Below are 27,396 nucleotides of genomic sequence, written 5' to 3'. Positions count from 1 at the left end.
ACTCCCGGTTTTTCATTCGTGAACACAGAGCTAAAATAATTGTTAAGCAGTTCAGTTTTATCTTTATCATCTTCCACATATTTCTCTCCCTCAGCTTTGAGCCTCACAATGTTATTATGGCACTTCCTCTTGTCACTTACATATCTGAAAATGGTCTTGTCCCCCAGTTTTACCTTATTAGCTATCTTTTCCTCCATTTTCCGCTTCACTTTCCTGATAGCTTTTCCAGATTCCCTTTGCTTATTTAGGTATTCTCTCTTGTCTTCATCTTTCTGAGTCATCTTATAACGTGCAAAGGCTAGCCTCATTTCCTTTATCTTTTCAGCTACTACATTCGAGTACCAGAGAGGCCTTCTTTTCCTCTTACTTTTATGTAAGTTTCTAACATAAAGGCTAGTTGCCTTTAATATAGCTCCTTTCAGTCTTGTCCATTGCTATTCTACATCCTTCAGCTATTCCCATCCCACTAACTGTTCCTTGAGAAATTCCCCCATCTCAGCAAAGTTAGCTCCTTTGAAATCCAGGACCTTCAATCTCGAATGAGCCCTCTCTTCTGTTTTAATATTGAACCATACCATATGATGATCACTAGATGACAAATGGTCCGCCACCTTGACGTCAGAAATGTATTCTCCATTCGTAAGCACCAGGTCCAGAACAGCTCCATCCCATGTCGGTTCCGTTACCCACTGCTGGAACAATTCTTCCTGTAGGGAATCTAAGATCTCTTTGCTTCTAGACGACCCCGCAGCCGGGACACCCCAATCAACATCCGGCATATTGAAGTCACCTATCAGTAGTACTTCCCCTTTCCTAGCTATCTTGTGGATGTCTTCAATTAAGTCTTCAATTAAGTCCCTGTCCATTTCCTCCGAATCTGAGGGAGGTCTGTATATCACTCCGATATAGATACATTTTCCTTTCCCTCTTTCCAGTTTAACCCACAGCTCTTTTTCCATACCCCACAAGTCCTGCAGTTCTGTCACTTGGATATCATTCTTAGCATATAATGCCACACCTCCACCCTTTTTTCCTACTCTGTCCTTCCTGAATAGATTATAGCCAGGAATAGCAACATCCCATTCATGGTTCTGCGTGAACCACGTCTCCATGACCGCCACTAAATCCAAGTCCGCTTCCATTGTAGCCTCAAGATCTAGAAGTTTGTTTCCCATACTACGGGCATTGGTATACAAAGCTCTCCAGATTTTACTCTTTTTTTTCACTTCTATAGAGGCATTTGATGTCCTACCTTCCTTGGGGTTAATTATGACTTTGTGGCCTTTTATACCCTTTTATAGACCTATGATATTGCCTAAAAAGCCAAGTTTTCAATCGTCAATAAAATATTGTATATCTTATTTTTGTTACATGATTGTTCTGCAGTGCTTTTAAATGTGTATATTTCTGATACTGTATCATATTAGTCCTGTTACTAGATTTGCCATCTCCAGGTTTACCTTATTGATGGTATCTATGCTTATATTTGGTTATTTTGCTATTGTTATGCTGTTAACAAAATTATAAGTTTTATGTCAAGGTGTACCTGCTGTAAACTACCTTGGGTGAATCTCTTCAGAATGATGGTTAATAAATTCCAATGAATAAATACATAAATAAATAGATATATAAATATATATGGGTGTGGTTGTGGGGGGTGGGTGCGTGTGTTTACAGCAAGGTTTGTTTTTGATTTTTGAAAAGTTTTCTGCTATATTATACTTCTAAGGAACAAAGTCTTTTAGTAAATCAGCCTCTTAGCTCATAATCATAATGCATTTTCTAATATCTCAAAGTTCTAGGAACTATGACAAACATAAAGTTTGAATTATCAAAGGTTTTTCCAATAGCCACAGAATGAGAAGAATGCCTTTAAGTTCAGTCCTGGTCATCTGAACTTGTCCTGCATGTAGCAGTTTCTTACCAGTCAATATATTATACCATTAGAGTTCCATGTAGTATTTTTTTTTAAGTTCCATCTTCATATAATCTAAAATACAAGTAGAGGGCCCCTTGTACCAAGAGGTGGTAAAAGGAGCCCTGCGGTGGCATTGGCGTATGGATTTGCTGCATGCTGAGGCACCACCCTTTACAGCTGCCTGGAAAAAGAAAATTCCGTGTGAGGGTCGGAAATGACCGTGCAGTAAGTGAAACATTTGCCAGGTGGCCATTTCCGCGCTACCCTGGCAGTAACTAAACAGCACAGAGCACTGCCTGATTACCACCGGGTAAGCCCCCGGTGCAAAAAAGTTTTTTAAAAAATCCGATGCGTTGGAAATGTCACGTGACAAAGTAGCAGTACAGATATTGCCTCTTTGTAAAAGGGGGCCCAGAGCTAGCTACTTTCCCACAATTGACATTTTCTTTTCTAAAAATGATTTTCCAGGCTCACTAATCTAAACGTTTCTCTCCCCAGACTATTAACAAAGTGCTCCTTCAGTACGCTGCCATTATGTCGAATGACTTCTCATCCTACTGTGGGAAGGAAAATGTGGTAAGTTACAGAAACGCAAAGCTAACATCTTGTTCTTTCTTTTATGCCAGTGGTTCCCAAACTTTTTTGGTTCACGGCACCCTTTGTGTCCGAGCAATTTTCACTGCACCCCACCAGTCACATAGGTCTCCACGCCCCGGCCAAAGAGGTCTCCACCCCCCCACCCCACCCCCGGCCACACGGGTCTCCACTACCTCCTCTCCAGCCACACAGGTCTCCACACACACACACACACACCCCACACATGTCTCCACCTCCCCTGGCCACACAGGTCTCTACTGCCCCCCCCCCCCCCCGCCACACTCTTTTTTTCCACTACTGCTGCTGCTTCTTCCAAGCATGTTTCTGTCCTTCCTCTCCATCCCCAAATCGAGATTCCTCCTCTCTCAACACCCCCTTCCCCATGTCTACTTGCAAACACGTCTCCCTCCAGAGGTCCCGGCAGTGGCAGAATTTGACACAACGCTGCTGGCGACAGTCTTGAAACCTTCCATCTGCTGCGTTCAGCTCCCTGTGATGTAACTTCCTGTTGCCGCAAGGAATGAACACAGCAGAAGTAAGACTTTGGGACTGGCGCCAGCAGCAGTGTGAGAAATGCTACTGCTGCCGTGGACCTCTGGAAGGAGACACATTTGCATGCATACACCGGGGGGGGGGGGGGGGAGGGATGTTCAAAGATGAGGGTTTGCTGGACCTGGGGCAGAGGGAGGAAGACAAATAGGGGATAGGAGACATTAGCCAGAGGAGCAGGTGAGACATGTTTTCAGCAGAGGGGAGGTGGTTCAGGTGGTGGCGGGAGGGAGGTCAGGATTTGCTGCAGCACCCCTGACAATTCGCTGTGGTACACCAGGGTGCCATGGCGCACAGTTTGGGAACCACTGTTTTATGCTTTAACTCATTCAAAGCAGTCACTTGCTTGAGGCCCACTATCCCTTGAATTTTATCCTAATTTGGTGCCTTAAATGCATGTGTAAATTGAGTAATGAGGCTTTAACTACTACTAATTGGGTGATAACAACCAATTACTGAAGTTAATTGGCATCACTTAGGATTTGTTCGCGCATCTGACTGCATACTATTCTATAAGGCATGTTGCCTTACTCTGTTAGCGTGTAACTCAGAGGAAGTGTGGTCATGGACATGTCAGGGACCTTCTGAAAGTTATGCGTGTAGTTACAGAATACTCCCTCAGCGTTCCTAACTTGGGCGCCAGCATTTGCACCAGGTTTTAGCAGGCATAAGTCTAACATCTACCGTTAGGTGCAGCACCCTTTATAGAATAGTGCTTAGGGCTGGATTCTATATATGGTCCTTAAAAATCAGCTCTGAAAAAAAAACACTATTTTATAAACCATGCTTAAATGTAGGTTTGGTTTATAGAATATGCCTGGGAATTGTGCCAGCCATTTGCACCAACTACAATGTGGTGCAAATCCTTGCGCCTAAATTAGGCACAGATCCCCCTTATTCTATAATTATGTGTGTAAATTCTAGAAACACCCCCAATCTGCTCATGACCCTCCCATTTCTGCACCCCCTTTTTAGAAACACATACATTTTAATTAAATCTAATTAGTGCCAATAATTGCTTGTTAATAAGCTCATTATTGGCACTAATTAGCTGGTTATTCAGTTAAACTGAGTGTGCAAATTGGGCACACACCCAAATTTGCATGTGCAGTTTTTAGCACTTTTTATAGAATTCAAGGTTTAGCACCTATTTTTTGGGTGCCTATTTTGCAGCACCATTTATAGAATTTGCCCTTATCTGTATTGTTGCGGCTAGATATGTGCACTATTCCTGGCTTTAGGAATTAAATTTTACCATGTTAGTCACTACCATGCAGCAGGCTCGTAGCCAGACCTCAATTTGGGGGGGGGGGGCAAAGCCCAAAGTGTGGGGGGGGGTGCACATTTTGCCCTGCCTGCTCGCTGCTCTCTGCCCTCTGCCACAACCTTTCATACCTGGCCTGGCGGAGGTCCACAAATCCCGCCAGCAGAAGACTGCCTCCAGCGCTGTTCTCTGCCATTCTGCCTGCCCTGCTTCCCCCTGCAGGGCTTAGGGACCCACACCAGCCAAACCAGCAGACCTTGGGGAGCCTAAATCCAATTTGGGGGCCCCAGACCTTCAAGCCACCCCCCCCCCCCTCCGTGGCTATGCCACTGCCGTGCAATAGCAAAGTTTAGTAATTACCCCTCTAAGGATGAGGGGGGGGGGTTATCAACATAAACTACCATTAATCTGTGTCCTGTTGTCACCAGTTATTAGTAACTAAGGGTTCCTTTTACTTAATGTGCACTTAACGTGTGAAAACAGGCATCTGCATAAACTCATTAAAGTGTTTTGTGGTGTTTTCCCTGTTTAGGTGCACTAAACTGTCTATTATTTAATTTGTAAGAATTTTTCTGTAAGGGAGCATGGCATGGGTAGGGAATGGGAGTGGAACCATTAACCAGCTTGCACATTGTGATTATCCAGCTTATTTTCGATGGAGAAGGGCAGCCATCTTCTGACACAAATCGGGAGATGGGCGCCCTTCTCCTAAGGGCGGCCAAATTGGTATAATCGAAAGACGATTTTGGCCATCCTCAACTGCTTTCCGTCGCAGGGATGGCCAAAGTTCAAGGGGGCGTGTCGGCAGTGTACTGAAGGCGGGACAGGGTCATGGTTAAGAGATGGCCGTCCTCGGCCAATAATGGAAAAAAGAAGGACGGCCCTGACGAGTATTTGGCCGACTTTACTTGGTCCTTTTTGTTCACGACCAAGCCTTGAAAAGGTGCCCGAACTGACCAGATGACCACCAGAGGGAATCGGGGATCACCTCCCCTTACTCCCCCAGTGGTCACCAACCCCCTCCCACCCAAAAAACAAATTTTAAAAATATTTTTTGCCAGCCTCTATACCAGCCTCAAATGTCATACCCAGCTCCATCACAGCACTATGCAGGTCCCTGGAGCAGTTTTTAGTGGGTACTGCAGTGCATTTCAGGCAGGCGGACCCAGGCCCATCCCCCCCTACCTGTTACACTTGTGGTGGTAAATGGAAGCCCTCCAAAACCCACCAGAAACCCACTGTACCCACATGTAGGTGCCCCCCTTTACCCTTTAAGGGCTATGGTACTGTTGTACAGTTGTGGGTAGTGGGGTTGGGGGGAGTTGGGGGGCTCAGCATCCAAGGTAAGGGAGCTATGCACCTGGAAGCAATTTGTGAAGTCCACTGCTGTGCCCCCTAGGGTGCCCGGTTGGTGTCCTGGCATGTCAGGGGGGATCAGTGCACTAAGAATGCTGGCTCCTCCCATGACCAAATAGCTTGGATTTGGTCATTTTTGAGATGGCCAGCCTCGGTTTCCATTATCGGTGAAAACCAAGGCCGGCCATCTCTAAGTCCAACGATCTCAACATTTCAGTCGACCTAAATGTTGAGATTTGACCGGCCCCGACCATATTATCAAAACGAAAGATGGACGCCCATCTTGCTCGATAATACGGTTGGCTCCGCCCCTTTCCGGGGCCATTCCCAGAGATGGGCGCTCCCGTTCGATTATGCCCCTCCATGCCTGCTAACTGGCCAAGGAAGAGTTAATGCAGGAGCAGTTAGCACCTCCTAAATAGAAGATGGCAAGTGCTTCTGTGTTAACTCTTGGCAGGTAGCATGCACTAGTAGTAATATTAATGCATGATCTGCAATAAGAAATAGAGAGCATGCCCTCAAAAAATGCTACACTAAAGCTGGGCTTAATGCACAATAAAATCCTGCATACACACATATTAAGCCCAGACTGTAGCACATTTTTGTAAAAGGAGCCCTAAGTCTCATTGTATAAATAGAACCTATGCTAAAATAACCCCCAGTTAGTGGTAAAATAACAGCAGTATCCCACTTTGATAGCTACACCCCTGAGAGGACAATTCAGTAACAGGGCACCTGGTAGAAGCCTATTCTATAAAGGAACACAGGCATCTGCTTTCCTTTATAGAATAGGCACAGCAAACAAACAGGAGGAACCTCTACGTGTACAGTACAAGGGAAAAAGAGTAGAAGCTGACCGAAGGACAATCCAACACAGAAGACGGTTCTTTAAAAAATGCTTTATTCGCTGCTTGGACACAAAGGACCCAACACGGTCCGTGTTTTGGCATTGAGAAATACCAACCTCAGGGGTCACAATCCAGCTTATTTTCGAAAGAGAAAGACGCCCATATTTCGACCCAAATCGGGAGATGGGCGTCTTTCTCCCATGGGCGGCCAAATCGGTATAATCGAAAGCCAACTTTGGGCGTCTTCAACTGCACTCCATCGCGGAAACAGCCAAAGTTGACGGGGGCGTGTCGGAGGTGTGGTGAAGGCGGGGCTGGGGCGTGGTTATTGACCGAACAGAAATGGGCGGCTTTCGCTGATAATGGAAAAAAAAGCCATTTTTAGCGAGAATTTAGGGCACTTTTTTTGGACCCTTTTTTTTCACAAACAAGTCCCAAAAAAGTGCCCTAAATGACCAGATGACCACCGGAGGGAATCGGGGATGACCTCCCCTGACTCCCCTAGTGGTCACTAACCCCCTCCCACCAAAAAAAAACAACTTTAACAACTTTTTTTCCCAGCCTGTATGCCAGCCTTAAATGTCATACCCAGCTCCATCACAGCAGTATGCAGGTCCCTGGAGCAGTTGTTAGTGGGTGCAGTGGACTTCAGGCACGCAGACCCAGGCCCATCCCCCCTACCTGTTACACTTTTGCTGGTTAATGCTGAGCCCTCCCAAAACCCCCAAAACCCACTGTACCCACATGTAGGTGCCCCCCTTCACCCCTTAGGGCTATGGTAATGGTGTAAACTTGTGGGCAGTGGGTTTTGGAGGGATATGGGGGGCTCAGCACACAAGGGAAGGATGCTATGCACCTGGGAGCTCTTTTACTGTTTTTTGTTAATTTGTAAAAGTGACCCCTAGGATGCCCGGTTGGTGTCCTGGCATGTGAGGGGGACCAGTGCACTACGAATCCTGGCCCCTCCCATGACCCAATGCCTTGGAGTTGTTCGTTTTTGAGCTGGGCGCCTTCATTTTCCATTATCGCTGAAAAACGAAACCACCCAGCTCAAATCCGCACAAATCTGATGCATTTGACTGGCACAATCCGTATTATCGGAAAAAAGATGGGCGGCCGTTTTTTTCAAAAATACGGTTTGTCCTGCCCCTTCACGTACCCGTTCTCAGAGATAGACGTCAATGGAGATGGGCGTTCGCGTTCGATTATGCCCCTCAGTATGATTCAGAAAGAAAACAGAAAAAAACCAACAATATTATAATATGCAAACTCTTCTGGACAGTGCTTGTTTGTTAGCATTCTCTTTGAACTGATTGGCTAGTTGCATTGTTGGGTTTTTTTTTCTGATGTTGCAGAGGGGTTGGGGGAACAGTATATAGAGGGGTTGCTAGACCTGGGAATTTATACCTGCCCCTTCAGGCAGGCATTGGGGGCAAATGTAAATTCCAGCATCCAGATTTTTTTTTTTACATCAGTATAGAGTCCCCTTGTAAAATAGGGAGTCAGTGTGAATGTGTTAAGTCTACCCACACTAATCCCTCTCCCCTTGCCTACCACTCCTCCTGGCAAAATAAATGTGGTGAGCATCCCCACTTGAAAATAGCTTTCCTTCTGAAATAGCATCTACACTTGTATGGCAATCTATACAGGTAAATACTGCTATTTACAAATGGTAATGCTTCTATCAGAAGGGCCTTAGGATGTAAAAGAAAGGGCAATCTTGAAATCCCACCAGCAGCTTGAATACATGATGCTGTGTCACTGCAGATCACACAGTTCCTAGGATCACTTAGTCTTTTCAGTGGGATTTAGTTTTATCATTACCATGATTGATCTGTGCAGTCACCCAGAACTGTAAGCTTTGCTAAGGCTTTAGCCAGGATTAAGCCCATTATCATTCAGTAAGAGAGAAATGACTGCAAGGATTACAAAAAAATGACTGTCCAATAGCTTACTTTTATCTGAAACCCTGTATGTAAAATTTATTGCTAGTTTAAAGTACTGTGGTTGCCGTGGTCATTCACTTGCATAGGTTGAAATAGGAGTGAACAAACCAGATATGGGGACTGCCTTTCTATGGAACTGAATACATTGGTTGCTCTCTACAGGTCAGGTCCACAAAGCCTAGCTGTGGAAAGCTAATCACCGGTGTATTGTTAGTCCAGTCAAAAGGCATGCCGGCAACTTACTGCTTCACTTTTATTGCTAATTCAATAATTCTAGATCAGCTGATAAGGGAATCATTTTTCCCACCAAAAACTAATTTCCTCTTATTATGATCAGAGAAAATGAGGATTAAAATGCAAAAAGGACATTTTGGGTGGGGGGGGGGGCAGAATTCTATAAATGGCACTCAAAAATGGGTGCCGGAAAAGGGTACAAAAATAGGGCTAGATTCTATATATCATGCAGAAAAAAAATATACCTAGTAATATTCTATAAAGTACACCCTAAATTTCAGCGTGGTTTATAGAATACACTGAGTGGCCGTCCATGCGACTAAATTTAGTGGTGGGCATTTATGCCAAGTAAAACTTGGTGCAAATGCCCATGACTAAATTAGGCGTGGATCAGGTATAAGCTATAACAAAGCACATATGTTTTAGAAATGTCCACGACCCGCCCATTCCACTCCCTTGCCCATGCCCCCTTTCGGCTACGTGCATTAGAATTTATGTGCATCACTTTACAGAATATGCTTAGGGCCCAATTCTATAAATGGTGCCTTAAAAATCGGCGCCGAAAAACCACGCACTTAGCATGATTCTATAAACTACACCTAAAGTTACGCATAGTTTATAGATTATGCTCACGTGCCATTCTTGCAACTAAAATTTAGGCACACCCACTTAGGCCACCTAAAACCAGGCCTAAATACCCGTGCCTAAGTTAGGCGCACATCGGGTGTATTCTATAATAGTGTGCATAGTTTTTTGAAATGCCCACAACCCACCCATTCCATACCCCCCTTTTCAACTGAGTGCATTAGAATTTACGTGCACCACGTTATAGGATATGCCTAGAAAGTTCTTTCACTAATTGGTCAAATACCAATTTTCTGTGCTGATTTGCTTGTTAATCAATTAGGTTGTGTGCGCAATTTGGCCATGCAGTCAAATTATTGGGCACAACTTAAGGTGCCATTTATATAATTTAGGGGTTAGACAGTTGTGCATGTAAATTCTAATTAATGTCCATTAGTGCCAATAATTGCTTGTTAATTGCACAGTAGCCTGGCGGTAGTCTCATTTTGGCACGTGCTGCATGCACGTAGAGCCTAATGCGCCATTTATAAAAGGGCCCCTAAATACTTTATCTTGTCTCCACTCTCAAAATCTTTTGCATTTCATTTTAAACTTCTCTTACTTTATTTGTATATTAATATTTTTATAAAACGGATCTTCAGATACCTTGGCAAGTGTATTGCATGTCACAACATATTTTGTGCAGCACTGCCTTTTCTTCATTGATCCATATTTTACAGCATTTTAATATAAGAAAATCTCAGCTACTTAGGTTTTCAAAAACAGAACCTCTGCCAACATGGCCAGGTTTCGACTACTTCCTCAGGGTAGGGGTCCGAGATATTCCTTTGCAATTACACTTTCAGCTTAGGAGGGTATAATTGGAATAAAGGTCTAACATCCTAATTACTTTACCCAGATATCAGCTATCGCCACTATCATGCTAAAATTCACCACTGACACACCTTTGATGCCTCCTCATTTTAAATGGATAACTTTTAGTTAAGTTAACCGATTGCCTAAGCACATTCTTATGAGTTTTGACCTGGTTGATAGTTTGCTCTCAGTGACCTAGAGCAGCCCTGCACTCTGTGGTTGAAAGTCACATATTTAGAGACACCTAATGGTTTTCAGTTCACAAGAACTGCGGAGCAGGAGCACTGCCCTGGTGAATTACTTGGACTTCATGAACTACTTTCTATGGGAGTTCTCTGTGAAAGAGTAGTGACAAAATGTTTCTCACTGACCTTTACAAAAAGAGCTCTCACTCCATATAGACTTGTTGACTGCACACACAGTTCTGAAATTAATAATGCTATGTTTGTTTTCTAGCCATGTATCCTGATGAACAACATCCAGCAATTAAGAATCCAACTGGAAAAAATGTTTGAGAATATGGGAGGGAAAGAGGTTGGTGAATTTTTGTTCTTTGTGTAAACCGTTTAGTAGCTGAGAGACACATTAGCTCAAAATTTTATCATACCCAACTTTTACCTTTATGCTTCTTGTTTTACAGTCCTGAAAAAGTACAAATTGTAGAAAACAGATACATTAGAAGATAAGCAGTTTTAAACAAAGTTAAATTCAACACAAACCATACAGTATGAAATCACGTGTACCAGTAATGGCAGTGAGGAGAAATAGAGACTGATATTCAAGGGTTTAGGCCCCTAACTTTAAAGGTTGTGCTTCTCATTTGACCTCTTTGAAAGTTGCCTAGGATTATTTCATTGGATCCTAAAAAGCAGGTTGCAATAGAGACAGATTTAGAGCAGGGAAAAAAGTTAGGAACTTTGCACTGATTTTGAGCACTGAGTACCTCAGGGGTCCTTCTACTAAGGTGCACCAAGAAATCACCTGTACTGTTGTAGGCACATATATTGGACACGTGCAGATCCATTTTTCAGCGCACCTGCAAAAAAGGCCCCTTTTTTTAACGAAAATGGACATGTGGCAAAATAAAAATTGGCGCACGTCCGTTTGGGGTCTGAGACCTTACCGCCACCCATTGACTTAGCAGTAAGGTCTCACACGTTAACTGGGCGGTAATCGTCAGCGCATGTACACTGCCGATTACCACCCGGTTAGCGCCAAGTGGCAGCGCTGCTGCGTACGCTTTGTAGCGCTATATAAATGCTAAATAGTAGTAGTAGTAGTAGTAGTAGAAAATAAAAAATATTTTCAGACGTGCGTATTGGACACGCGTAAAAACTGGAATTACAGCCCGGTGCTCGTGGTAGCCGGGTGATAGTTCCAAATTGACGCATATTGGATGTTCATAGGTGCCTGCGTGCCTTAGTAAAACGGCCCCTCGATTAGGCTTCTGTATAGGAATCAAATGAATGGTGGGCCTAAATTTAGTAGCATAACTTCTAAGCTTCTAATTCCAGGTGAATTTTCAGCTGAAAATTTCCAGCTCAGTATTCAGCCACTATGGCCAGTATTGTTTTTAAACATCGGCTATGGCAGCTAAATAAGGGACCCTTTTTCTAAACTGTGCTAGTAAATGGTAAGTATGGCCTAATATAGGACTTTCCCACATGCCAAGCCCAATGGCGATGTGGCTGAAAGAGAGACATTTTTCCACTTTTTTGAATATCTACCCATGCACTATTAGCATTGTGGTCAATTAAAAAGATTACTGCCTCCTGTTCAAGAGCTGCGAAAGGCTCCCTCATTATAGATACGCTAACCAGTTAGCACACTAATAATGTCAGCATAATGGCTGAAAAGTGCTTCCACACCCCCCTTCCCAAAAATAAATAATAATGGAGGTCTCAGCGTTTACCACCAGCTGATTTTTACTGTGAGCTAAAAAAGACTCCCTTAGTGAAAGCAAAGAGGAAAACTGATTCACAACACTAGCACATCCTGTGATAAGCCAGTTTTCCCTAGTTAAACATAGAAACATGATGGCAGATAAAGGCCAAATGGCCCGTCAAGTCTGCCCATCCACAGCATCCACGCATTTTACCACTTAATGTAGCTTAGTAAAACAGGTGTCAGGATTGCAACCAGCACTCAGCGTCAGTCTTATCCAGATAGTGGTGTTGTTGGACATGTTATCCAGAAAAGACAGCAATTATTCTCTTCTAACCTCATCTGGATAATGGGCTCAATGCTCTTTCTGGATAACTCACTGCTCTGCCCACTTATTGCCCCTGCGCTATCTGGATTGTTCAAGGATGTCTATAAGGATATTGTGTGGTGCTACATGGATAATTTCACTGAATATTCATGATTAGCAGCAGCTAAGGGAAATACCTGTATAACGGTGGTGGTTATCTGGATATTTCCCTTTGAATACCCTGTCTTTAGGCTCCTAGGTTTAGCTGAAAATAGGGAGCAAATTTAGGAACCTAATTTAGAAGCTTAAATTTAAGAGCTCCACTTCCTTTTGAATATCATGCCCAAGGTTTGTTTTTTTTTGGGGGGGGGGGAGGGGAGGGGTGTTTGTTTTGGTATAGTTTTTGGTTTTACTGTGCTAACCTGTAAAGTTCAACTAATGTGTTTTGTGTCGCATAATATAGTGGCAGTTTTATATTAATGTTTGGATTTTTTTAATTTTTTTTCTGTGCTTTGATTGTACCTGATTAATGTTGTGATATGTGCTTGCTTTGTCTGTAATGTGTCATGTCTTTGTTCAATGCTTTTAACTTGCACTCCCTTGCACAGGAGAAAGAAGGAGCAATTTCCTTTTATAAGGTTTGTGATTTTGCAGTAAGCATGCTTTATTATTCCTCGCTTTTATTTTAGACTGAAACTGTTTGTTCCTAACATTAATAATCTATGCACTTAAACCATTCTATAGAAATGTATGAAGGCCCATTGTGCAAAGGACATCAAGGGTAGAATTAGAACATCCAGTTCAGGATGTTGACAGTTTCTGTGGTATTTCAAAAAAGACTCTGATGAATACTGATCGTTTTGTAAAATATGTAGAAGATCACTGGTAAATATGTATGTGTATTTCTTACCCTGGGATTCTATATAATGCAACTTAAGTTGCGTGCGCAAATCCAGAATACGACTGATTGTGAAAAATTACAAGAGATTAAATGGCCATTAAATGGCAGATGACATTTAATGTGAGTAAGTGCAAAGTGATGCGTGTGGGAAAAAGGAACTATAGCTACGTAATGCAAGGTTTCATATTAGCAGTCACTGACCATGAAAGGGATCTAGGTGTCATCGTTGATGATACGTTGAAACCCTTTGCTCAGTGTGCTGTGGCGGTTAAGAAATCAAATAGAATGTTAGGTATTATTAGGAAAGGAATGGAAACAAAAATAATGCCTTTGTATCGCTCCATGGTGTGACCGCACCTCGAATATTGTGTACAGGTCTGACCACCACATCTCAAAAAAGATATAGTTGAATTACAAAAGGAACAAAGAAGGGCAACAAAAATGATAAAGGGGATGGGACGACTTCCCTATGAAGAAAGGCTAAAGTGGCCATCCAGCTTATAATTGAACGAGAAAAACGCCCAAGTTCCGACCTAAATCGGGAGATGGGCGTTTATCTCACAAAAACGAATAACGCGGTATAATCAAAAGCCGAATTTGGGACGCTTTCAACTGCACTCCGTCGCGGATGCGGACAAAGTGGACGGGGGCGTGTTGAAGGCGTGTCGAAGGCGGAACTGGGGCGTGGTTATCACCCGAACAGAGATGGGCGCCCTTCGCCGATAATGGATGCGTTTGTAGCTAGAATTTAGGGCACTTTTCCTGGACCCTGTTTTTTCACGAATAAGGCCCCAAAAAGTGCCCTAAATGACCAGATTACCCCCAGAGGGAATCGGGGATGACCTCCCCTGACTCCCCCAGTGGTCACTAACCCCCTCCCACCACAAAAAAATGATGTTTCACAACTTTTTATTTTCACCCTCAAATGTCATACCCTCCTCCCAGGCAGCAGTATGCAGGTCCCTGGAGCAGTTGTTAGGGGGTGCAGTGGACGTCAGGCAGGTGGACCCAGGCCCATCCCCCCTACCTGTTACAATTGTGCTGCTTAATGCTTATTAGTCGTCCAACCCCCCCAAACCCACTGTACCCACATGTAGGTGCCCCTCTTCACCCCTTAGGGCTATAGTAATGGTGTAGACTTGTGGGCAGTGGGTTTTGAGGGGGATTTGGGGGGCTCAACACACAATGGAAGGGTGCTATGCACCTGGGAGCTCTTTTACCTGTTTATTTGTTTTTGTAAAAGTGCCCCCTAGGGTGCCCGGTTGGTGTCCTGGCATGTGAGGGGGACCAGTGCACTACGAATCCTGGCCCCTCCCACAAACAAATGCCTTGGATTTATTCGTTTTTGAGCTGGGCACTTTCCCTTTCCATTATCGCTGAAAAGCAAAAACGCCCAGCTCACACATTGGCGAATAAAACATGGGCGTCTATTTTTTATCGATAATACGGTTCGGTCCGCCCCTTCACGGACCCGTTCTCGGAGATTAACGCCCATGGAGATAGGCGTTTCTGTTCCATTATGCCCCTCCATGTCTCTTTAGCTTGGTGAAGAAATGGCTGAGGGGAGATAGAGGTCTATAAAATAACGAGTGGAATGGAACTGATAGACGTGAATCAATTGTTTACCTTTTCCAAAATACTAGGATTAGGGGGCACGCATTAAAGCTACAAAGTAGTACATTTAAAATGAATTAGAGAAAATATTTCTTCACTCAAAGTGTAATTAAATTCTGGAATTCGTTGCCAGAGAATGTAGTAAAAGCAGTTAGCTTAGCGGGTTTTAAAAAAAGGTTTGGATAGTTTCCTAAAACAAAAGTCTATTAACCATTATTAAAATGGACTTGGGGAAAATTCACTGCTTATTTCTAGGATAAGCAGCATAAATATATTGTACTGTTTTGGGATCTTGCAAGGTACTTGTGACCTGGATTGGCCACTGTTGGAAACAGGATGCTGGGCTTGATGGACCTTCAGTCTGTTCCATTATGACAACACTTACGTACTTATGCCTGATTTTATATTTGACACAGAAAAAATTGCCACGGATAGAAAACACGCCTAGCGCCATCCGTGTGACTAAAATTAGGCGCCGCCATTTACATCAATAAAAAGCTAGTGTAAATGCTCATGCCTAATTTTAGGCACAGGATGGATTGTTCTGTAACACAGCACGTAAATTTTAGGAATGCTCACAACCTGCTCATGCTCCTTCCATGGCTATGCCCACTTTTGAGATCCACGCAGTAGAATTTACGCGGACTACTGTATAGAATGCCAGTTAGTGCCGATAATTGCTCATTAGCATCCAATTATGGGTGCTGATTGGCTAATTAACCAATTGAGTTGCACGTACAAATCAGAATATGCCCAGATTTGCACGTGCAACTCTAGTTGCAGGATAAAGGACAATTCTGTTATCTGAGTGCCTGTATTTACACACCCCTAGCGGGCGCAAATGTCTACAATGCTAGCAGTTATATATGTAAGTTTGCAAAAATGTCAGCAGGACGTCTAAGCACTATTCTGTATCAATGTGCCTGTTACAGACCTCCAAATTCTATATATAGTGCCAGATGCACACATAAATTGAATAACGAGCTCTGAACCATCAATACTTGGGTGCTAACAACCAATTATTGAGGTTAACTGGCACCTATTAGAATTTGTATGTGCATCTGGCTATGTGCTGTTCTATAAGGCAGGGCGCCTAACTGTCATAGAGCATATCTCATAATGGGGTGTGACCGTTCAAGGAGCATAGGTGTATCAGAAGCATTCCAAAAACTTGCAGGCGTAGTTATAGAATACTTCCTTAATGCACCCAACCTGGCCACCAGCATTTACACAAGATTTCAACAGGCGGAAGTCTGGCGTCTAAAGTTTGGGTGCGGGAATTGGCACGTGCTCTATATAGAATGGTGCTTAGCGCTGATCTTTTTTGGCACCTATTTTTTAGCACGATTTATAGAATCTGGCGCATAAATACAAGGGTGTAGACCAAGGGCAGTGCTTCTACTTATACATATAACTTACAGAATGCTATACGTTACACATGTCCCTGCCTCATTTAGGTACCTGCACACAGTCTAGCTCTATGGCTGGTGTAACTATGGGCATGTAAATGTTAGGTACTGATACTGAACTATTCTAGTATTCTTTAATGTCACCTGGGTGCCCAGGAGCCGTTATGGCAGTCATTCCCAACCCAGTCCTCAGGGCACATCTTGTCCCATCGGATTTTCATAATATCCACAATGAATATGCATGAGTTAGATTTGCATGCAATTGAGACAATTGCATGTACTCTGAAGACTGCATTGGGAATGGCTGTGTTATAGAATAGGCACCTGTCACTTATCCTCAGGGCACTTAAATGGTGGGGCCCAGTTGTAGAACAGTGGCATAGCTACGTGCGGCCACGGGGGCCTGGGCCCCCGTAGATTTGGCCCTGGACCCCCCCTGCCGACAACCCGTCCTCGCAAAACGTCCCGGTAGAGGGGCGGGGAAACCCGTATTATCGAAACAAGATGGACGTCCATCTTTCGTTTCGATAATACGGTCGAGGACGCCCAAATCTTGAAATTTAGGTCGACCTTAGAGATGGTCGACCTTAGAGATGGTTGTCCCCGGTTTTCGGCCATAATGGAAACCGAGGACGCCCATCTCAAAAATGACCAGAGGTTCTACTGTCCAATTGGATCCGACTGAATAAAAGTTTGAAAGATAAGTTAAATAAATAATTAATCCATTAAATGTTTTTTCTAAAAAAAAGTGATTAATACTCTAACAGTGAACCTATGAAGAGGTTGATGTTGTTTACATCACCAAATAAAACCCGTTGGGTGGTTGGCAGTGAACATCACTGAGGTCATTAATCAGTCTATGTAAAATATATTAAAAGTCAATGTAAAACTAAGTAAAAAGATTTTGATGTATACTTGTTGGAAGAACAGTTACTGAATTATGACTAGATACCAAGACGTTTTGAGAAATGTGCATCTCTAATATCTTGCATTTCAGTTTTTATTTCTATTATGATAAGTTTTCTGTATAGGTCTGGATTGTTTGCTTTTTGCAAGGTTTGTTTACTGGAGCTTTGAAGGGGGTTCCCCGCTCTGGTCCTCACTACCTTGGGAGAAATTATGTTATAGGGGTCCCATCTTAATTTTTCTACACAGAGTCAATTCAGTAGCTACGTCACTGCTTATTCCCATGCATAGAAGACGCATTCCATGAGACAGAGAGAGAAAGAGCAGAGATCAGATTCAGAAGGCGTGTTTCTGATGGAAAACGTTCTCACAGAGAAAGCAGTCACAAATTTGTGTGAATAATTTTTCATCAGACAATAATGAAAGTAGCACTGTCTGCTTAGTTTTATTCCACTGGTCAAAATAACCCACAGGATTTACCAGACCAGGGGAGGTGGGAGTTTTATTGTCTAGGGCATAATCTACATATACTAATGTATAATTGGAACAGATATAGGAAAAGGCACTGTATATAACATTATGAGAATTTCAACTGCAGTTTGTGCTGTCTGAATTCTCTATGCTGTGCACAGTTCATCAGTTCATTAAAAAGTTAGCGCTTCCATTGCTGGCCTATGCAGCCCTGATAAACCAGTAGGAAGATGCTACCCCAGTTTTATTTCAGCACTCATCTCTAGGCCTCTGTCCCTCAGCATGGAGCCATTTCTGTTGTGGCCTTTCTGTAAACTTGCAGTTCATGCACCTATCACACCAGAGGTTTCCAGAGAGGTAGAAAACTAAGGGGAATAGGATAGAAGCCTCTGGAAACTGAAGGAAGGGTAGGACGGTTTATGATAACATGTGGAAAAATCTAGAGACAGCGGTAACCCCCCCCCCCCCCCCTGTGTTATAAGCTCCCTGTTTACCTGCCAAATTTGACCCATGCTACTAGGGAGATCCCTCTTATTTGTTTGATGCAGAAATCCTGAATGTAGAATTAGCCTGCTATTCTCCCACAAGTTGTCACTAAAAGGCACTTGCTAAAGGAACAAAGGACAAAGGGACAAGTAACAGACCCCAAACCCTCTTGCTAGCTTGTTTTAGTGAGGAGGTATGGGGAACCTTCCCACCCTTGTGTAGTCCAGGAGAGGATTCATTCAGGTTAACTGCTGTGACACCCAGGTATTCTGCAAATTCTAACTATAGCAGGCAAGAGGAGAAAATAACTGTTTAACATCTGATAACATCCTTACAGTAGATCCACAGTGTCTATCACCTAGATACCAAGGAGCATGTAAGTGTTTACCAACTAATTGAATCTTGATAACAGTTAGCAGCTGCTTAATTATACCATCAAGTGAACTGTGCAAGCCAAGCCCTCACCTATCTGATGAGTAGGCTTCTGTAACAAGGAGAAATAAGGAGTATATGAATGCATTTTTGTATTACTGGAGGAGAGGGGTAAATGGTGTGGTCTCCATCATTGTGTGAAGTCTGATGCCAAGTTTGCAAAGACTCCTAGGTAATCCTAGTCCTGGCTCTGGTCCCAATCATTAAATAAAAGTGTACACCCCTTTTGCCCACCTATCCTTGGCATAATTTAGGCAGCTGCCTAAACCACCTCAACCAAGGGGTTACATATAGTATGCTGGCCATAGGCCTGAACTTTATATGAGAAATTGTTGAGGGATATGACTTTAAAAACCTCTTCTCCCCCTTTTCTCTAGTTGTGCTCCAGTTCACTCAGCTCTGACTGAATAAAATAGCATTGTCAGGTCATCCATATATCCCCAGGATGAAACTAGATATGGCGTGACTTCCTCATCTTTCTGTACTTGGTTTGCTGCTTTCAATTGCAGATCCTGCGGCATAAGAGCTGCATGAAAAACAAAACAAACCAGTGAGGTAAGTCCAAGGAGGATAAAAAGTTATTTATTGAAAAAACATGAAAAACATAAAAACGACCCAAACCAAATATAGCATAATGAATGTAAAATTAAAAATAGTAAAAAATAAAAAAACATGTGCCACCACAAAATATGGTGTTTTGATTTTTCAATGTGAGCAATTTGAATTTATAAAATAGCATCATATGAACCATATTATGTACAATTGTGGGGCATGTCGTTAAGCAATTGGGAATAATAGTAATGATGAAGTTTAAAAAAAAACACGATAGTACAATTGAAACTCATAAAATAAAATGTGTGCTATGTGATAAACAAAATGATAAATGAACTGCGAATGTTTGGGAAACTAATGAATGATTAAAATATCAAAATATCAGAAAATAAATAAGGTCCAAACGTTTTTTCATTTCAGTATTTACTATTCTGATGTTTTGACTAATGACGTTTTTTGGCTTTTTTCTAATACATGACGTAAGCTTTTTTTCCAATCTTTCACAATATGATACCGTAACACCGGCGCCATTCACATAAGCAACCATAGTTTTAGACTTTCAAATGCCATTCTGTATTCAAAATTATTCAATGTATATTTTTGTTTATGTCTGCTTTTAATTTTAATTTTACTTTCAGTTTTCACAAACTTAAGTTCAAACAAGTCATACATTTTCACCTTCTGCCTATGCTCAAATCATAGGTCATTTATATTTTATCCTCGTATGAAACATTCAATGTTTTTCAGCCTTGTCATTTGTTCATATAGCGATGATACATGTATGCATGTATTTACTCATCTATGTTTATTCAGATTACCGAAGGACTCTAGATCCTCACAACAATTTATCCTGTTGTCAAGCCTTATTTTACAACATCAGAGGTATTAGTAGAATCCGTATTTATTTTCTGATATTTTGATATTTTAATCATTCATTAGTTTCCCAAACATTCGCAGTTCATTTATCATTTTATCACATAGCACACATTTTATTTTATGAGTTTCAATTGTACTATCGTGTTTTTTTTTAAACTTCATCATTACTATTATTCCCAATTGCTTAACGACATGCCCCACAATTGTATATAATATGGTTCACTTGATGCTGTTTTATAAATTCAAATCGCTCGCATTGAAAAATCAAAACACCATATCTTGTGGTGGTACACGTTTTTTTATTTTTTTACTTTACTATTTTAACTACATTCATTATGCTATATTTGGTTTGGGTCATTTTTCATGTTTTCTCAATAAAGAACTTTTTATCCTCCTTGGACTTACCTCACTGGTTTGTTTTGTTTCTCAAGGTTTTATGAGGTCCTGTTCCTCCTCTTTGCTTGTTTTTTGCATAAGGGCTGCCTACCATCCTGTACACTAGAATCAATGGATCGTTTTTTAAATCCCCTTTGATCTCTTTGTCCTCTTGAAGTGACATCTTGTTTATTGTAAGCTTTGTGGCTCTGTGTATCCCTTCTCCAGTAAGGCAGAGTGCAGATTTCTTTAATGTTAAGGGGTATTATTGCAACCATGCACTCATAACAAGTTGGGTGACTGACACCAGACTTATTAAATAGAATATTGTGCAATTTGCTCTCTAAAGGGGGTCTTTTACTAAGCCACGGTAGCATTTTTAGTGCACGCTAAATGCTAGAGATGCCCATAGCCATGTATGGAGTGAAGGAGTGGCCTAGCGGTTTAGAGCACTGGTCTTGCAATCCAGAGGTGGCTGGTTCAAATCCCACTGCTGCTCTTTGTGATCTTGGGCAAGTCACTTAACCCTCCATTGCCTCAGGTACAAACTTAGATTGTTAGCCCTCCTGGGACAGAGAAATATCCAGTCTACATGAATGTAACTCACCTTGAGCTACTACTGAAAAAGGTGTGAACAAAATCCAAATAAATAAGTACCCACATACTTTTTTCTCTGCAGACTTGCCCAGATTTTCAAAGTGAAGGCATCTGCCTACTTAATGCTTTGAGTTCTGCCCTCATTTGCATGGAGGTAGGGAATTGGGCCGTGCCTTGAACTACAAATCCCTGTAATCCTTTAGTTCCATGTGATAGGCTCTTTCCGAGCACATGTCCAACTCATGTGTCTTTTGGGACTCTTTTTTATTGGCCTGCTTTGTTCTTTGTGCATGCTGGGCAAGCTCCCCTCCCCACCCCCCCAAATCAGGTCTGTGAGAGTTAGACTGCAGCATATCTCCTCTGTGAACAGAAACTGCTTATGCTGTATTTTGCTGTATGACCCCCTTCAAGCTACAGCGTGAATTACTTCCAGCCTCTTTTGCTTGAGAGAGAGAGAGCTGGTGGAAAACAAACTCCCAGTTTGCAAGGCAAAAACATCTGAACTGTAAGTTATTTTTCCTTGTTTGATTACTGCATTAAAGAAGATTTTGTTTCAAGAGTTCTGAGTCTTCTTATACTAAGGATCTATACTCTGGTTTAATCTGCATGCCAGTCACCCCAGTGAGAGGGCAGAACACTTTGAAAACTACTCATAAAAACTACGCATTTACATTTACATTTACACTTACTCTGTAGCAAGCACAAAGTTTGAAAGCTACTTTACATGCATACATTTGAATATAAACCCTTTCCCCCATCTCTCCTCTCTGAACACCTCAACTTCATCTGGGTAAACTCGTGTATATTGATTCTATGCACATACAGTGGGGGAAATAAGTATTTGATCCCTTGCTGATTTTGTAAGTTTGCCCACTGACAAAGACATGAGCAGCCCATAATTGAAGGGTAGGTTATTGGTAACAGTGAGAGATAGCACATCACAAATTAAATCCGGAAAATCACATTGTGGAAAGTATATGAATTTATTTGCATTCTGCAGAGGGAAATAAGTATTTGATCCCCCACCAACCAGTAAGAGATCTGGCCCCTATAGACCAGGTAGATGCTCCAAATCAACTCGTTACCTGCATGACAGACAGCTGTCGGCAATGGTCACCTGTATGAAAGACACCTGTCCACAGACTCAGTGAATCAGTCAGACTCTAACCTCTACAAAATGGCCAAGAGCAAGGAGCTGTCTAAGGATGTCAGGGACAAGATCATACACCTGCACAAGGCTGGAATGGGCTACAAAACCATCAGTAAGACGCTGGGCGAGAAGGAGACAACTGTTGGTGCCATAGTAAGAAAATGGAAGAAGTACAAAATGACTGTCAATCGACAAAGATCTGGGGCTCCACGCAAAATCTCACCTCGTGGGGTATCCTTGATCATGAGGAAGGTTAGAAATCAGCCTACAACTACAAGGGGGGAACTTGTCAATGATCTCAAGGCAGCTGGGACCACTGTCACCACGAAAACCATTGGTAACACATTACGACATAACGGATTGCAATCCTGCAGTGCCCGCAAGGTCCCCCTGCTCCGGAAGGCACATGTGACGGCCCGTCTGAAGTTTGCCAGTGAACACCTGGATGATGCCGAGAGTGATTGGGAGAAGGTGCTGTGGTCAGATGAGACAAAAATTGAGCTCTTTGGCATGAACTCAACTCGCCGTGTTTGGAGGAAGAGAAATGCTGCCTATGACCCAAAGAACACCGTCCCCACTGTCAAGCATGGAGGTGGAAATGTTATGTTTTGGGGGTGTTTCTCTGCTAAGGGCACAGGACTACTTCACCGCATCAATGGGAGAATGGATGGGGCCATGTACCGTACAATTCTGAGTGACAACCTCCTTCCCTCCGCCAGGGCCTTAAAAATGGGTCGTGGCTGGGTCTTCCAGCACGACAATGACCCAAAACATACAGCCAAGGCAACAAAGGAGTGGCTCAGGAAGAAGCACATTAGGGTCATGGAGTGGCCTAGCCAGTCACCAGACCTTAATCCCATTGAAAACTTATGGAGGGAGCTGAAGCTGCGAGTTGCCAAGCGACAGCCCAGAACTCTTAATGATTTAGAGATGATCTGCAAAGAGGAGTGGACCAAAATTCCTCCTGACATGTGTGCAAACCTCATCATCAACTACAGAAGACGTCTGACCGCTGTGCTTGCTAACAAGGGTTTTGCCACCAAGTATTAGGTCTTGTTTGCCAGAGGGATTAAATACTTATTTCCCTCTGCAGAATGCAAATAAATTCATATACTTTCCACAATGTGATTTTCCGGATTTAATTTGTGATGTGCTATCTCTCACTGTTACCAATAACCTACCCTTCAATTATGGGCTGCTCATGTCTTTGTCAGTGGGCAAACTTACAAAATCAGCAAGGGATCAAATACTTATTTCCCCCACTGTAGGTTGATACTCACAATGGGCAGGCATTTTTACATTTTATTCATTTGCATTTTTATTTATGTTACTTTCCAAAATTGTTTTCTAGACAGTGTACAATCAAAAAACCCATTTCCACAGGTAAAGCACTGTTTTATCTGTGGAAATGCTTTTGAAAATTACTCTCTGAAGTCGATGAAGATGTTGTTTCATAAGATCCAGTCATTATCTGAATGAATCCTGTATGAAGAGTGTTTTCTTGTTTGCTGCATGTTACTTGTCTTCTCTTTGTAGTCCTTTGTTAATTAGTCCTTGAAAGATGCCGGAACAGCTTCCACAGTTCTGGACTTAATTATACAATAAATATGTTCATTTCCTAGTTTCTTGACTTTAATTAATTAGGTTAGTATTTCTCTCCAGATCTGCATGTATAAGAGGCTTGATTTCAGTTCTGATAGGCATTTATTAGGTTTTACGGTAGTAGCTTCAGAATGCTGTACTTTCCTCATTGCTTGGGGCCTAATTAAATGAGGAAATATGGGAGCCGATATTCAGACTGCGGTAGTTAGATCAGCTAACTCCCGTGGTTGATGCTAAGCTCAGATATTCAGTGCCGGGCCATTTCTGGTGACCGGCATTGAATATTTGGTTTAAATTTTGCTGGTTTAAAGATAATCGGCTAAAAGTCGATATTCAGACTTAGCAGGTTATCTTTAAACCGGCCAAAGACATACCAGGTTTTCATACTGACAAATATGGCAGCGAAACCTGGTTTAAAAATCGGCGGAAAGCGAGTTATATCAGCTGATATAACCGTCTATCCGCTAGCTGCTAACCAGGGCTATTCAGCAGGGGATAACCAGTTATCCCCTGCTGAATATCGGCGGATAGCTGGTTAAGCGCTATTTAACCGGTCAGCAGCCATTCTGACCGGTTAAATAGCGCTGAATATCGGGGGGATAGTGCCTAATGTTTGGGCAAGCATTTTTGGCTTCTTGCTATTATGTTTATAATTTCACGAGCATGCTCAGTGAACTCCTCTGTCCAGTTTCAGGTATCTAGAGAGCACCTACATAACCAAAAAGGAGCAAAAGTCATGCACATTGTAATTCAACTGATAATCTATTGCATGATATCCATTGATCCAAAAAATTGACACTGAAAAAAGTTTTATTCTGTAAGCCATGCTTATAGTTAGGCGCAATTTATAGAACAGTGCTTACGCCTAGGAATCGTGCCTAACTTTAGGCACAGCCATTTGCACCAACTGAAACATGGTACAAGTGTGCACATCTACATTAGGCGTGTATCCCCGTTATTCTATAACTATGCACATTAATTTTAGGAATGCTTCCATTCCGCCATGATCCTCCCATTTCCTGTCGTTTCTTCCTCTATAATGTTGCCAAAATTTGCCCTCTCCTTTCTGAGCACGCTACCAGAACCCTCATCCACACTCTCATCACCTCTCGCTTGGACTAACTGCAACTTGCTTCTCACAGGTCTTCCACTCAGCCATCTCTCTCCTCTTCAGTCTGTTCAAAATTCTGCTGCACGATTAATATTTCGCCAAAATCGCTTTGCCCATATCAGCCCTCTTCTAAAGTCACTTCACAGGCTCCCCCTATCCGTTTCCATATACAGTTCAAGCTCCTCTTATTAACTCTGCTGCCCCTCACTACCTCTCCACCCTCATCTCTCCCTACACTCCTTCCCAGGAACTCCGTTCACTAGGCAAATCTCTCCTAATTGCACCCTTCTCCTCCATCGCTAACTTCAGACTCTGTTCCTTTTATCTCGCCACACCTTATGCCTGGCTGCCTTCAAATCCGGGCTAAAGGCCTACCTGTTTGATGCTGCTTTTAATTCCTAACTTGTCACCTACTCGTAACCTTTATCTTGTCTTCCTCTCTTCAATAGTCCCTTTTTCCCTATGTGTCCTATTTGTCAGTCCTACCCTTATCCCTTATTTGTCCTGTCTGTCTGTCCTGATTTAGATTGTAAGCTCTTTTGAGCAGGGACTGTCTTTTCTTCATGTTCAATTGTGAAGCACTGTGTACGACTGGTAGCGCTATAGAAATGATTTGTAGTAGTAGTAGTATTTCCGTTCCCCATTTTTCAAATTGTGCATAAATTTAAGGCACAGATCCAGTGCCTAAATTTACGCACGGAAAGTTCAATTAAATTTAATTAGTGCCAGTAATTGCTTGTTAAAAAGCCAATTATTGGTGCTAATTAGCTTATTTAATTAAATTGCACATGCAAATTCTGTGCATGTCCAAATTTGTACACGCAATTTTGGGCTACTTTTACAGAATTAGGGGGTATACATCTATTGATGTAAGACCAGTTTTAGCCCACAAGTGAGACCACAGGTGACGTAGATGAAACTTACAGTTGACAAAGTTGCAAAGTTAGCTTTTCTTTTCTCACTCATTTTCTTTCATCTGTGTGCTTGCTTGGTTTCCAAACTTTGGGTGGCCAAATGGCAAAGCTATCAAATAAATCAAATTAGAATGAAACAATATAAAAGAAAGAAAATCAATAAGTACAAATTGTTTCTGCTATAATAGCCAATGAGGTAAGAACTGCCCTTTGATTATACATATACTTAAAAGACCATAGTGGAGAAAAAAAAATCTCAGCGTTTGCTTAATTCAACCAGCTCTTATGTAGGTATGTCAGTTTAAATGAGTTTAAAGCAAAGCAACACATGACAGGAGAAAAAAAAAACTCCACTCTGTTAAAATAATAGTCCAAACAGTGCAGTTCAAACCAACAGTGGCTCTCTGCAAAGCTACTATATCAGAACATTCAATCCAAACTGGGGGGGGGGGGGGGGGGGGGGTTGTCAGTCGGGTCATTGGTTCCTGTGAGGGGTTGCTGCATTGGGGGAATGGTGGCCTGATAGCATGCAAATGCATGCTGGACAGGACTCACCATTCCTCCCCAGTAGTCTGCAAACTCTAACACCAGCTCCAAACTGGCATAGGGTTTGCCGTGGCCAGCATGCCAATCTTTGACGTGCTGGTCGCTGATCATTGGGGATGAATAGGTTTAGCATGCATTGGAATGCTATTTGTGCTAAGAGCCCTGTTTTGCATGCATTTGCATGCTAGTTGCGTTCAGAGCCCCCGAGCGCGTTGTTTCACGCGCTCAGAGGCTCTGATCATGAGGCGGTAGCAAACGCAGGTGCTAGTATGGCGCTAACAGCTTCTAGAGCCTGCGTTTGCTTCTGATCATCGGCTCATAAATCCATTAGTACAGCTTTGTTTATATCCCCACATTCCCCCACCTATTTGCAGGCTCAATGTGGCTTACATAGATTTGATAACATTGTCATAGCTGGATATCAGATACAGTTAGTTATGTGTGGCAATTAATGAAGGGGAGAGGGAAGAAGGAAGAGAGTTGTCAAGGTAGTTATAGAGCTTAGTAAAAGGGTAGTTATAGAGCTTAGTAAAAGGACCTCTATATGATAAAGAGAAGTTGTACTTTGCTTTTAGTCATACTATTTTTAGAAGAATGCTTTTTATTCTCTAACAGACTTGAGAAGGGTTGTTGGTTTCAATTTTTACAAAACTATCTAGTATTGAGATTGCATCAGTTTTTCAATTGACTTTTTTTTTCTGTGTACCACCTTAACCTTCCCAGAGATTAAATCATTAGCAATTGTATTAGTTTTGGACTCAGGATGTTTCTCCAGCATTTGGGGAGCTCTTGTTGAGAATAAATTTAGGAGATTAGAAATAGCATTTGTTTTCTGCAGGGCATGTTCATTTCATTAAAGTGTAAGTAGGTTGCTTTTTTGACTAATAGGTTGACTCTCGCCCTTCTAACCACATTGGGTTGGCATATTTTCCATTTGATGTTTGACATTTATAACATAATTCATTTCACTCTCTAGGCAAAAACTACTAGGAGACTGGAATTTTTTTTTAATGCAACAATATATCATCTTAACAGAAAACCAAGTATACCTTTGCCAGTTACCAGTCTACCTGGGAAAAGGAAAAAACAAAACTATAAATCTAATGAATAA

The 27,396-nt window shown here is 42.2% G+C and overlaps 1 protein-coding gene across 5 annotated transcripts in view; it reads left to right on the top strand.

The window, feature by feature from the left end:
• The window catches only part of UNC13C (unc-13 homolog C), a 921,443-nt gene that overhangs the window by 773,387 nt on the left and 120,660 nt on the right, over window positions 1-27,396 (top strand). For all 5 annotated transcript variants that reach the window (XM_030189213.1, XM_030189208.1, XM_030189204.1 and 2 more), the window contains 2 exons: window positions 2,417-2,494; window positions 10,609-10,686. In XM_030189213.1, the coding sequence (XP_030045073.1) occupies window positions 2,417-2,494; window positions 10,609-10,686 (156 nt within the window). The remainder of the gene's footprint in view (window positions 1-2,416; window positions 2,495-10,608; window positions 10,687-27,396) is intronic.

Source organism: Microcaecilia unicolor, chromosome 1 (assembly GCF_901765095.1).
Source record: "Microcaecilia unicolor chromosome 1, aMicUni1.1, whole genome shotgun sequence".
In the NCBI taxonomy this organism is placed as follows: domain Eukaryota; kingdom Metazoa; phylum Chordata; class Amphibia; order Gymnophiona; family Siphonopidae; genus Microcaecilia; species Microcaecilia unicolor.
The sequence above is the reverse complement of the archived record's forward strand: the minus strand, read 5'-3'. Positions and strand labels throughout refer to the sequence as shown.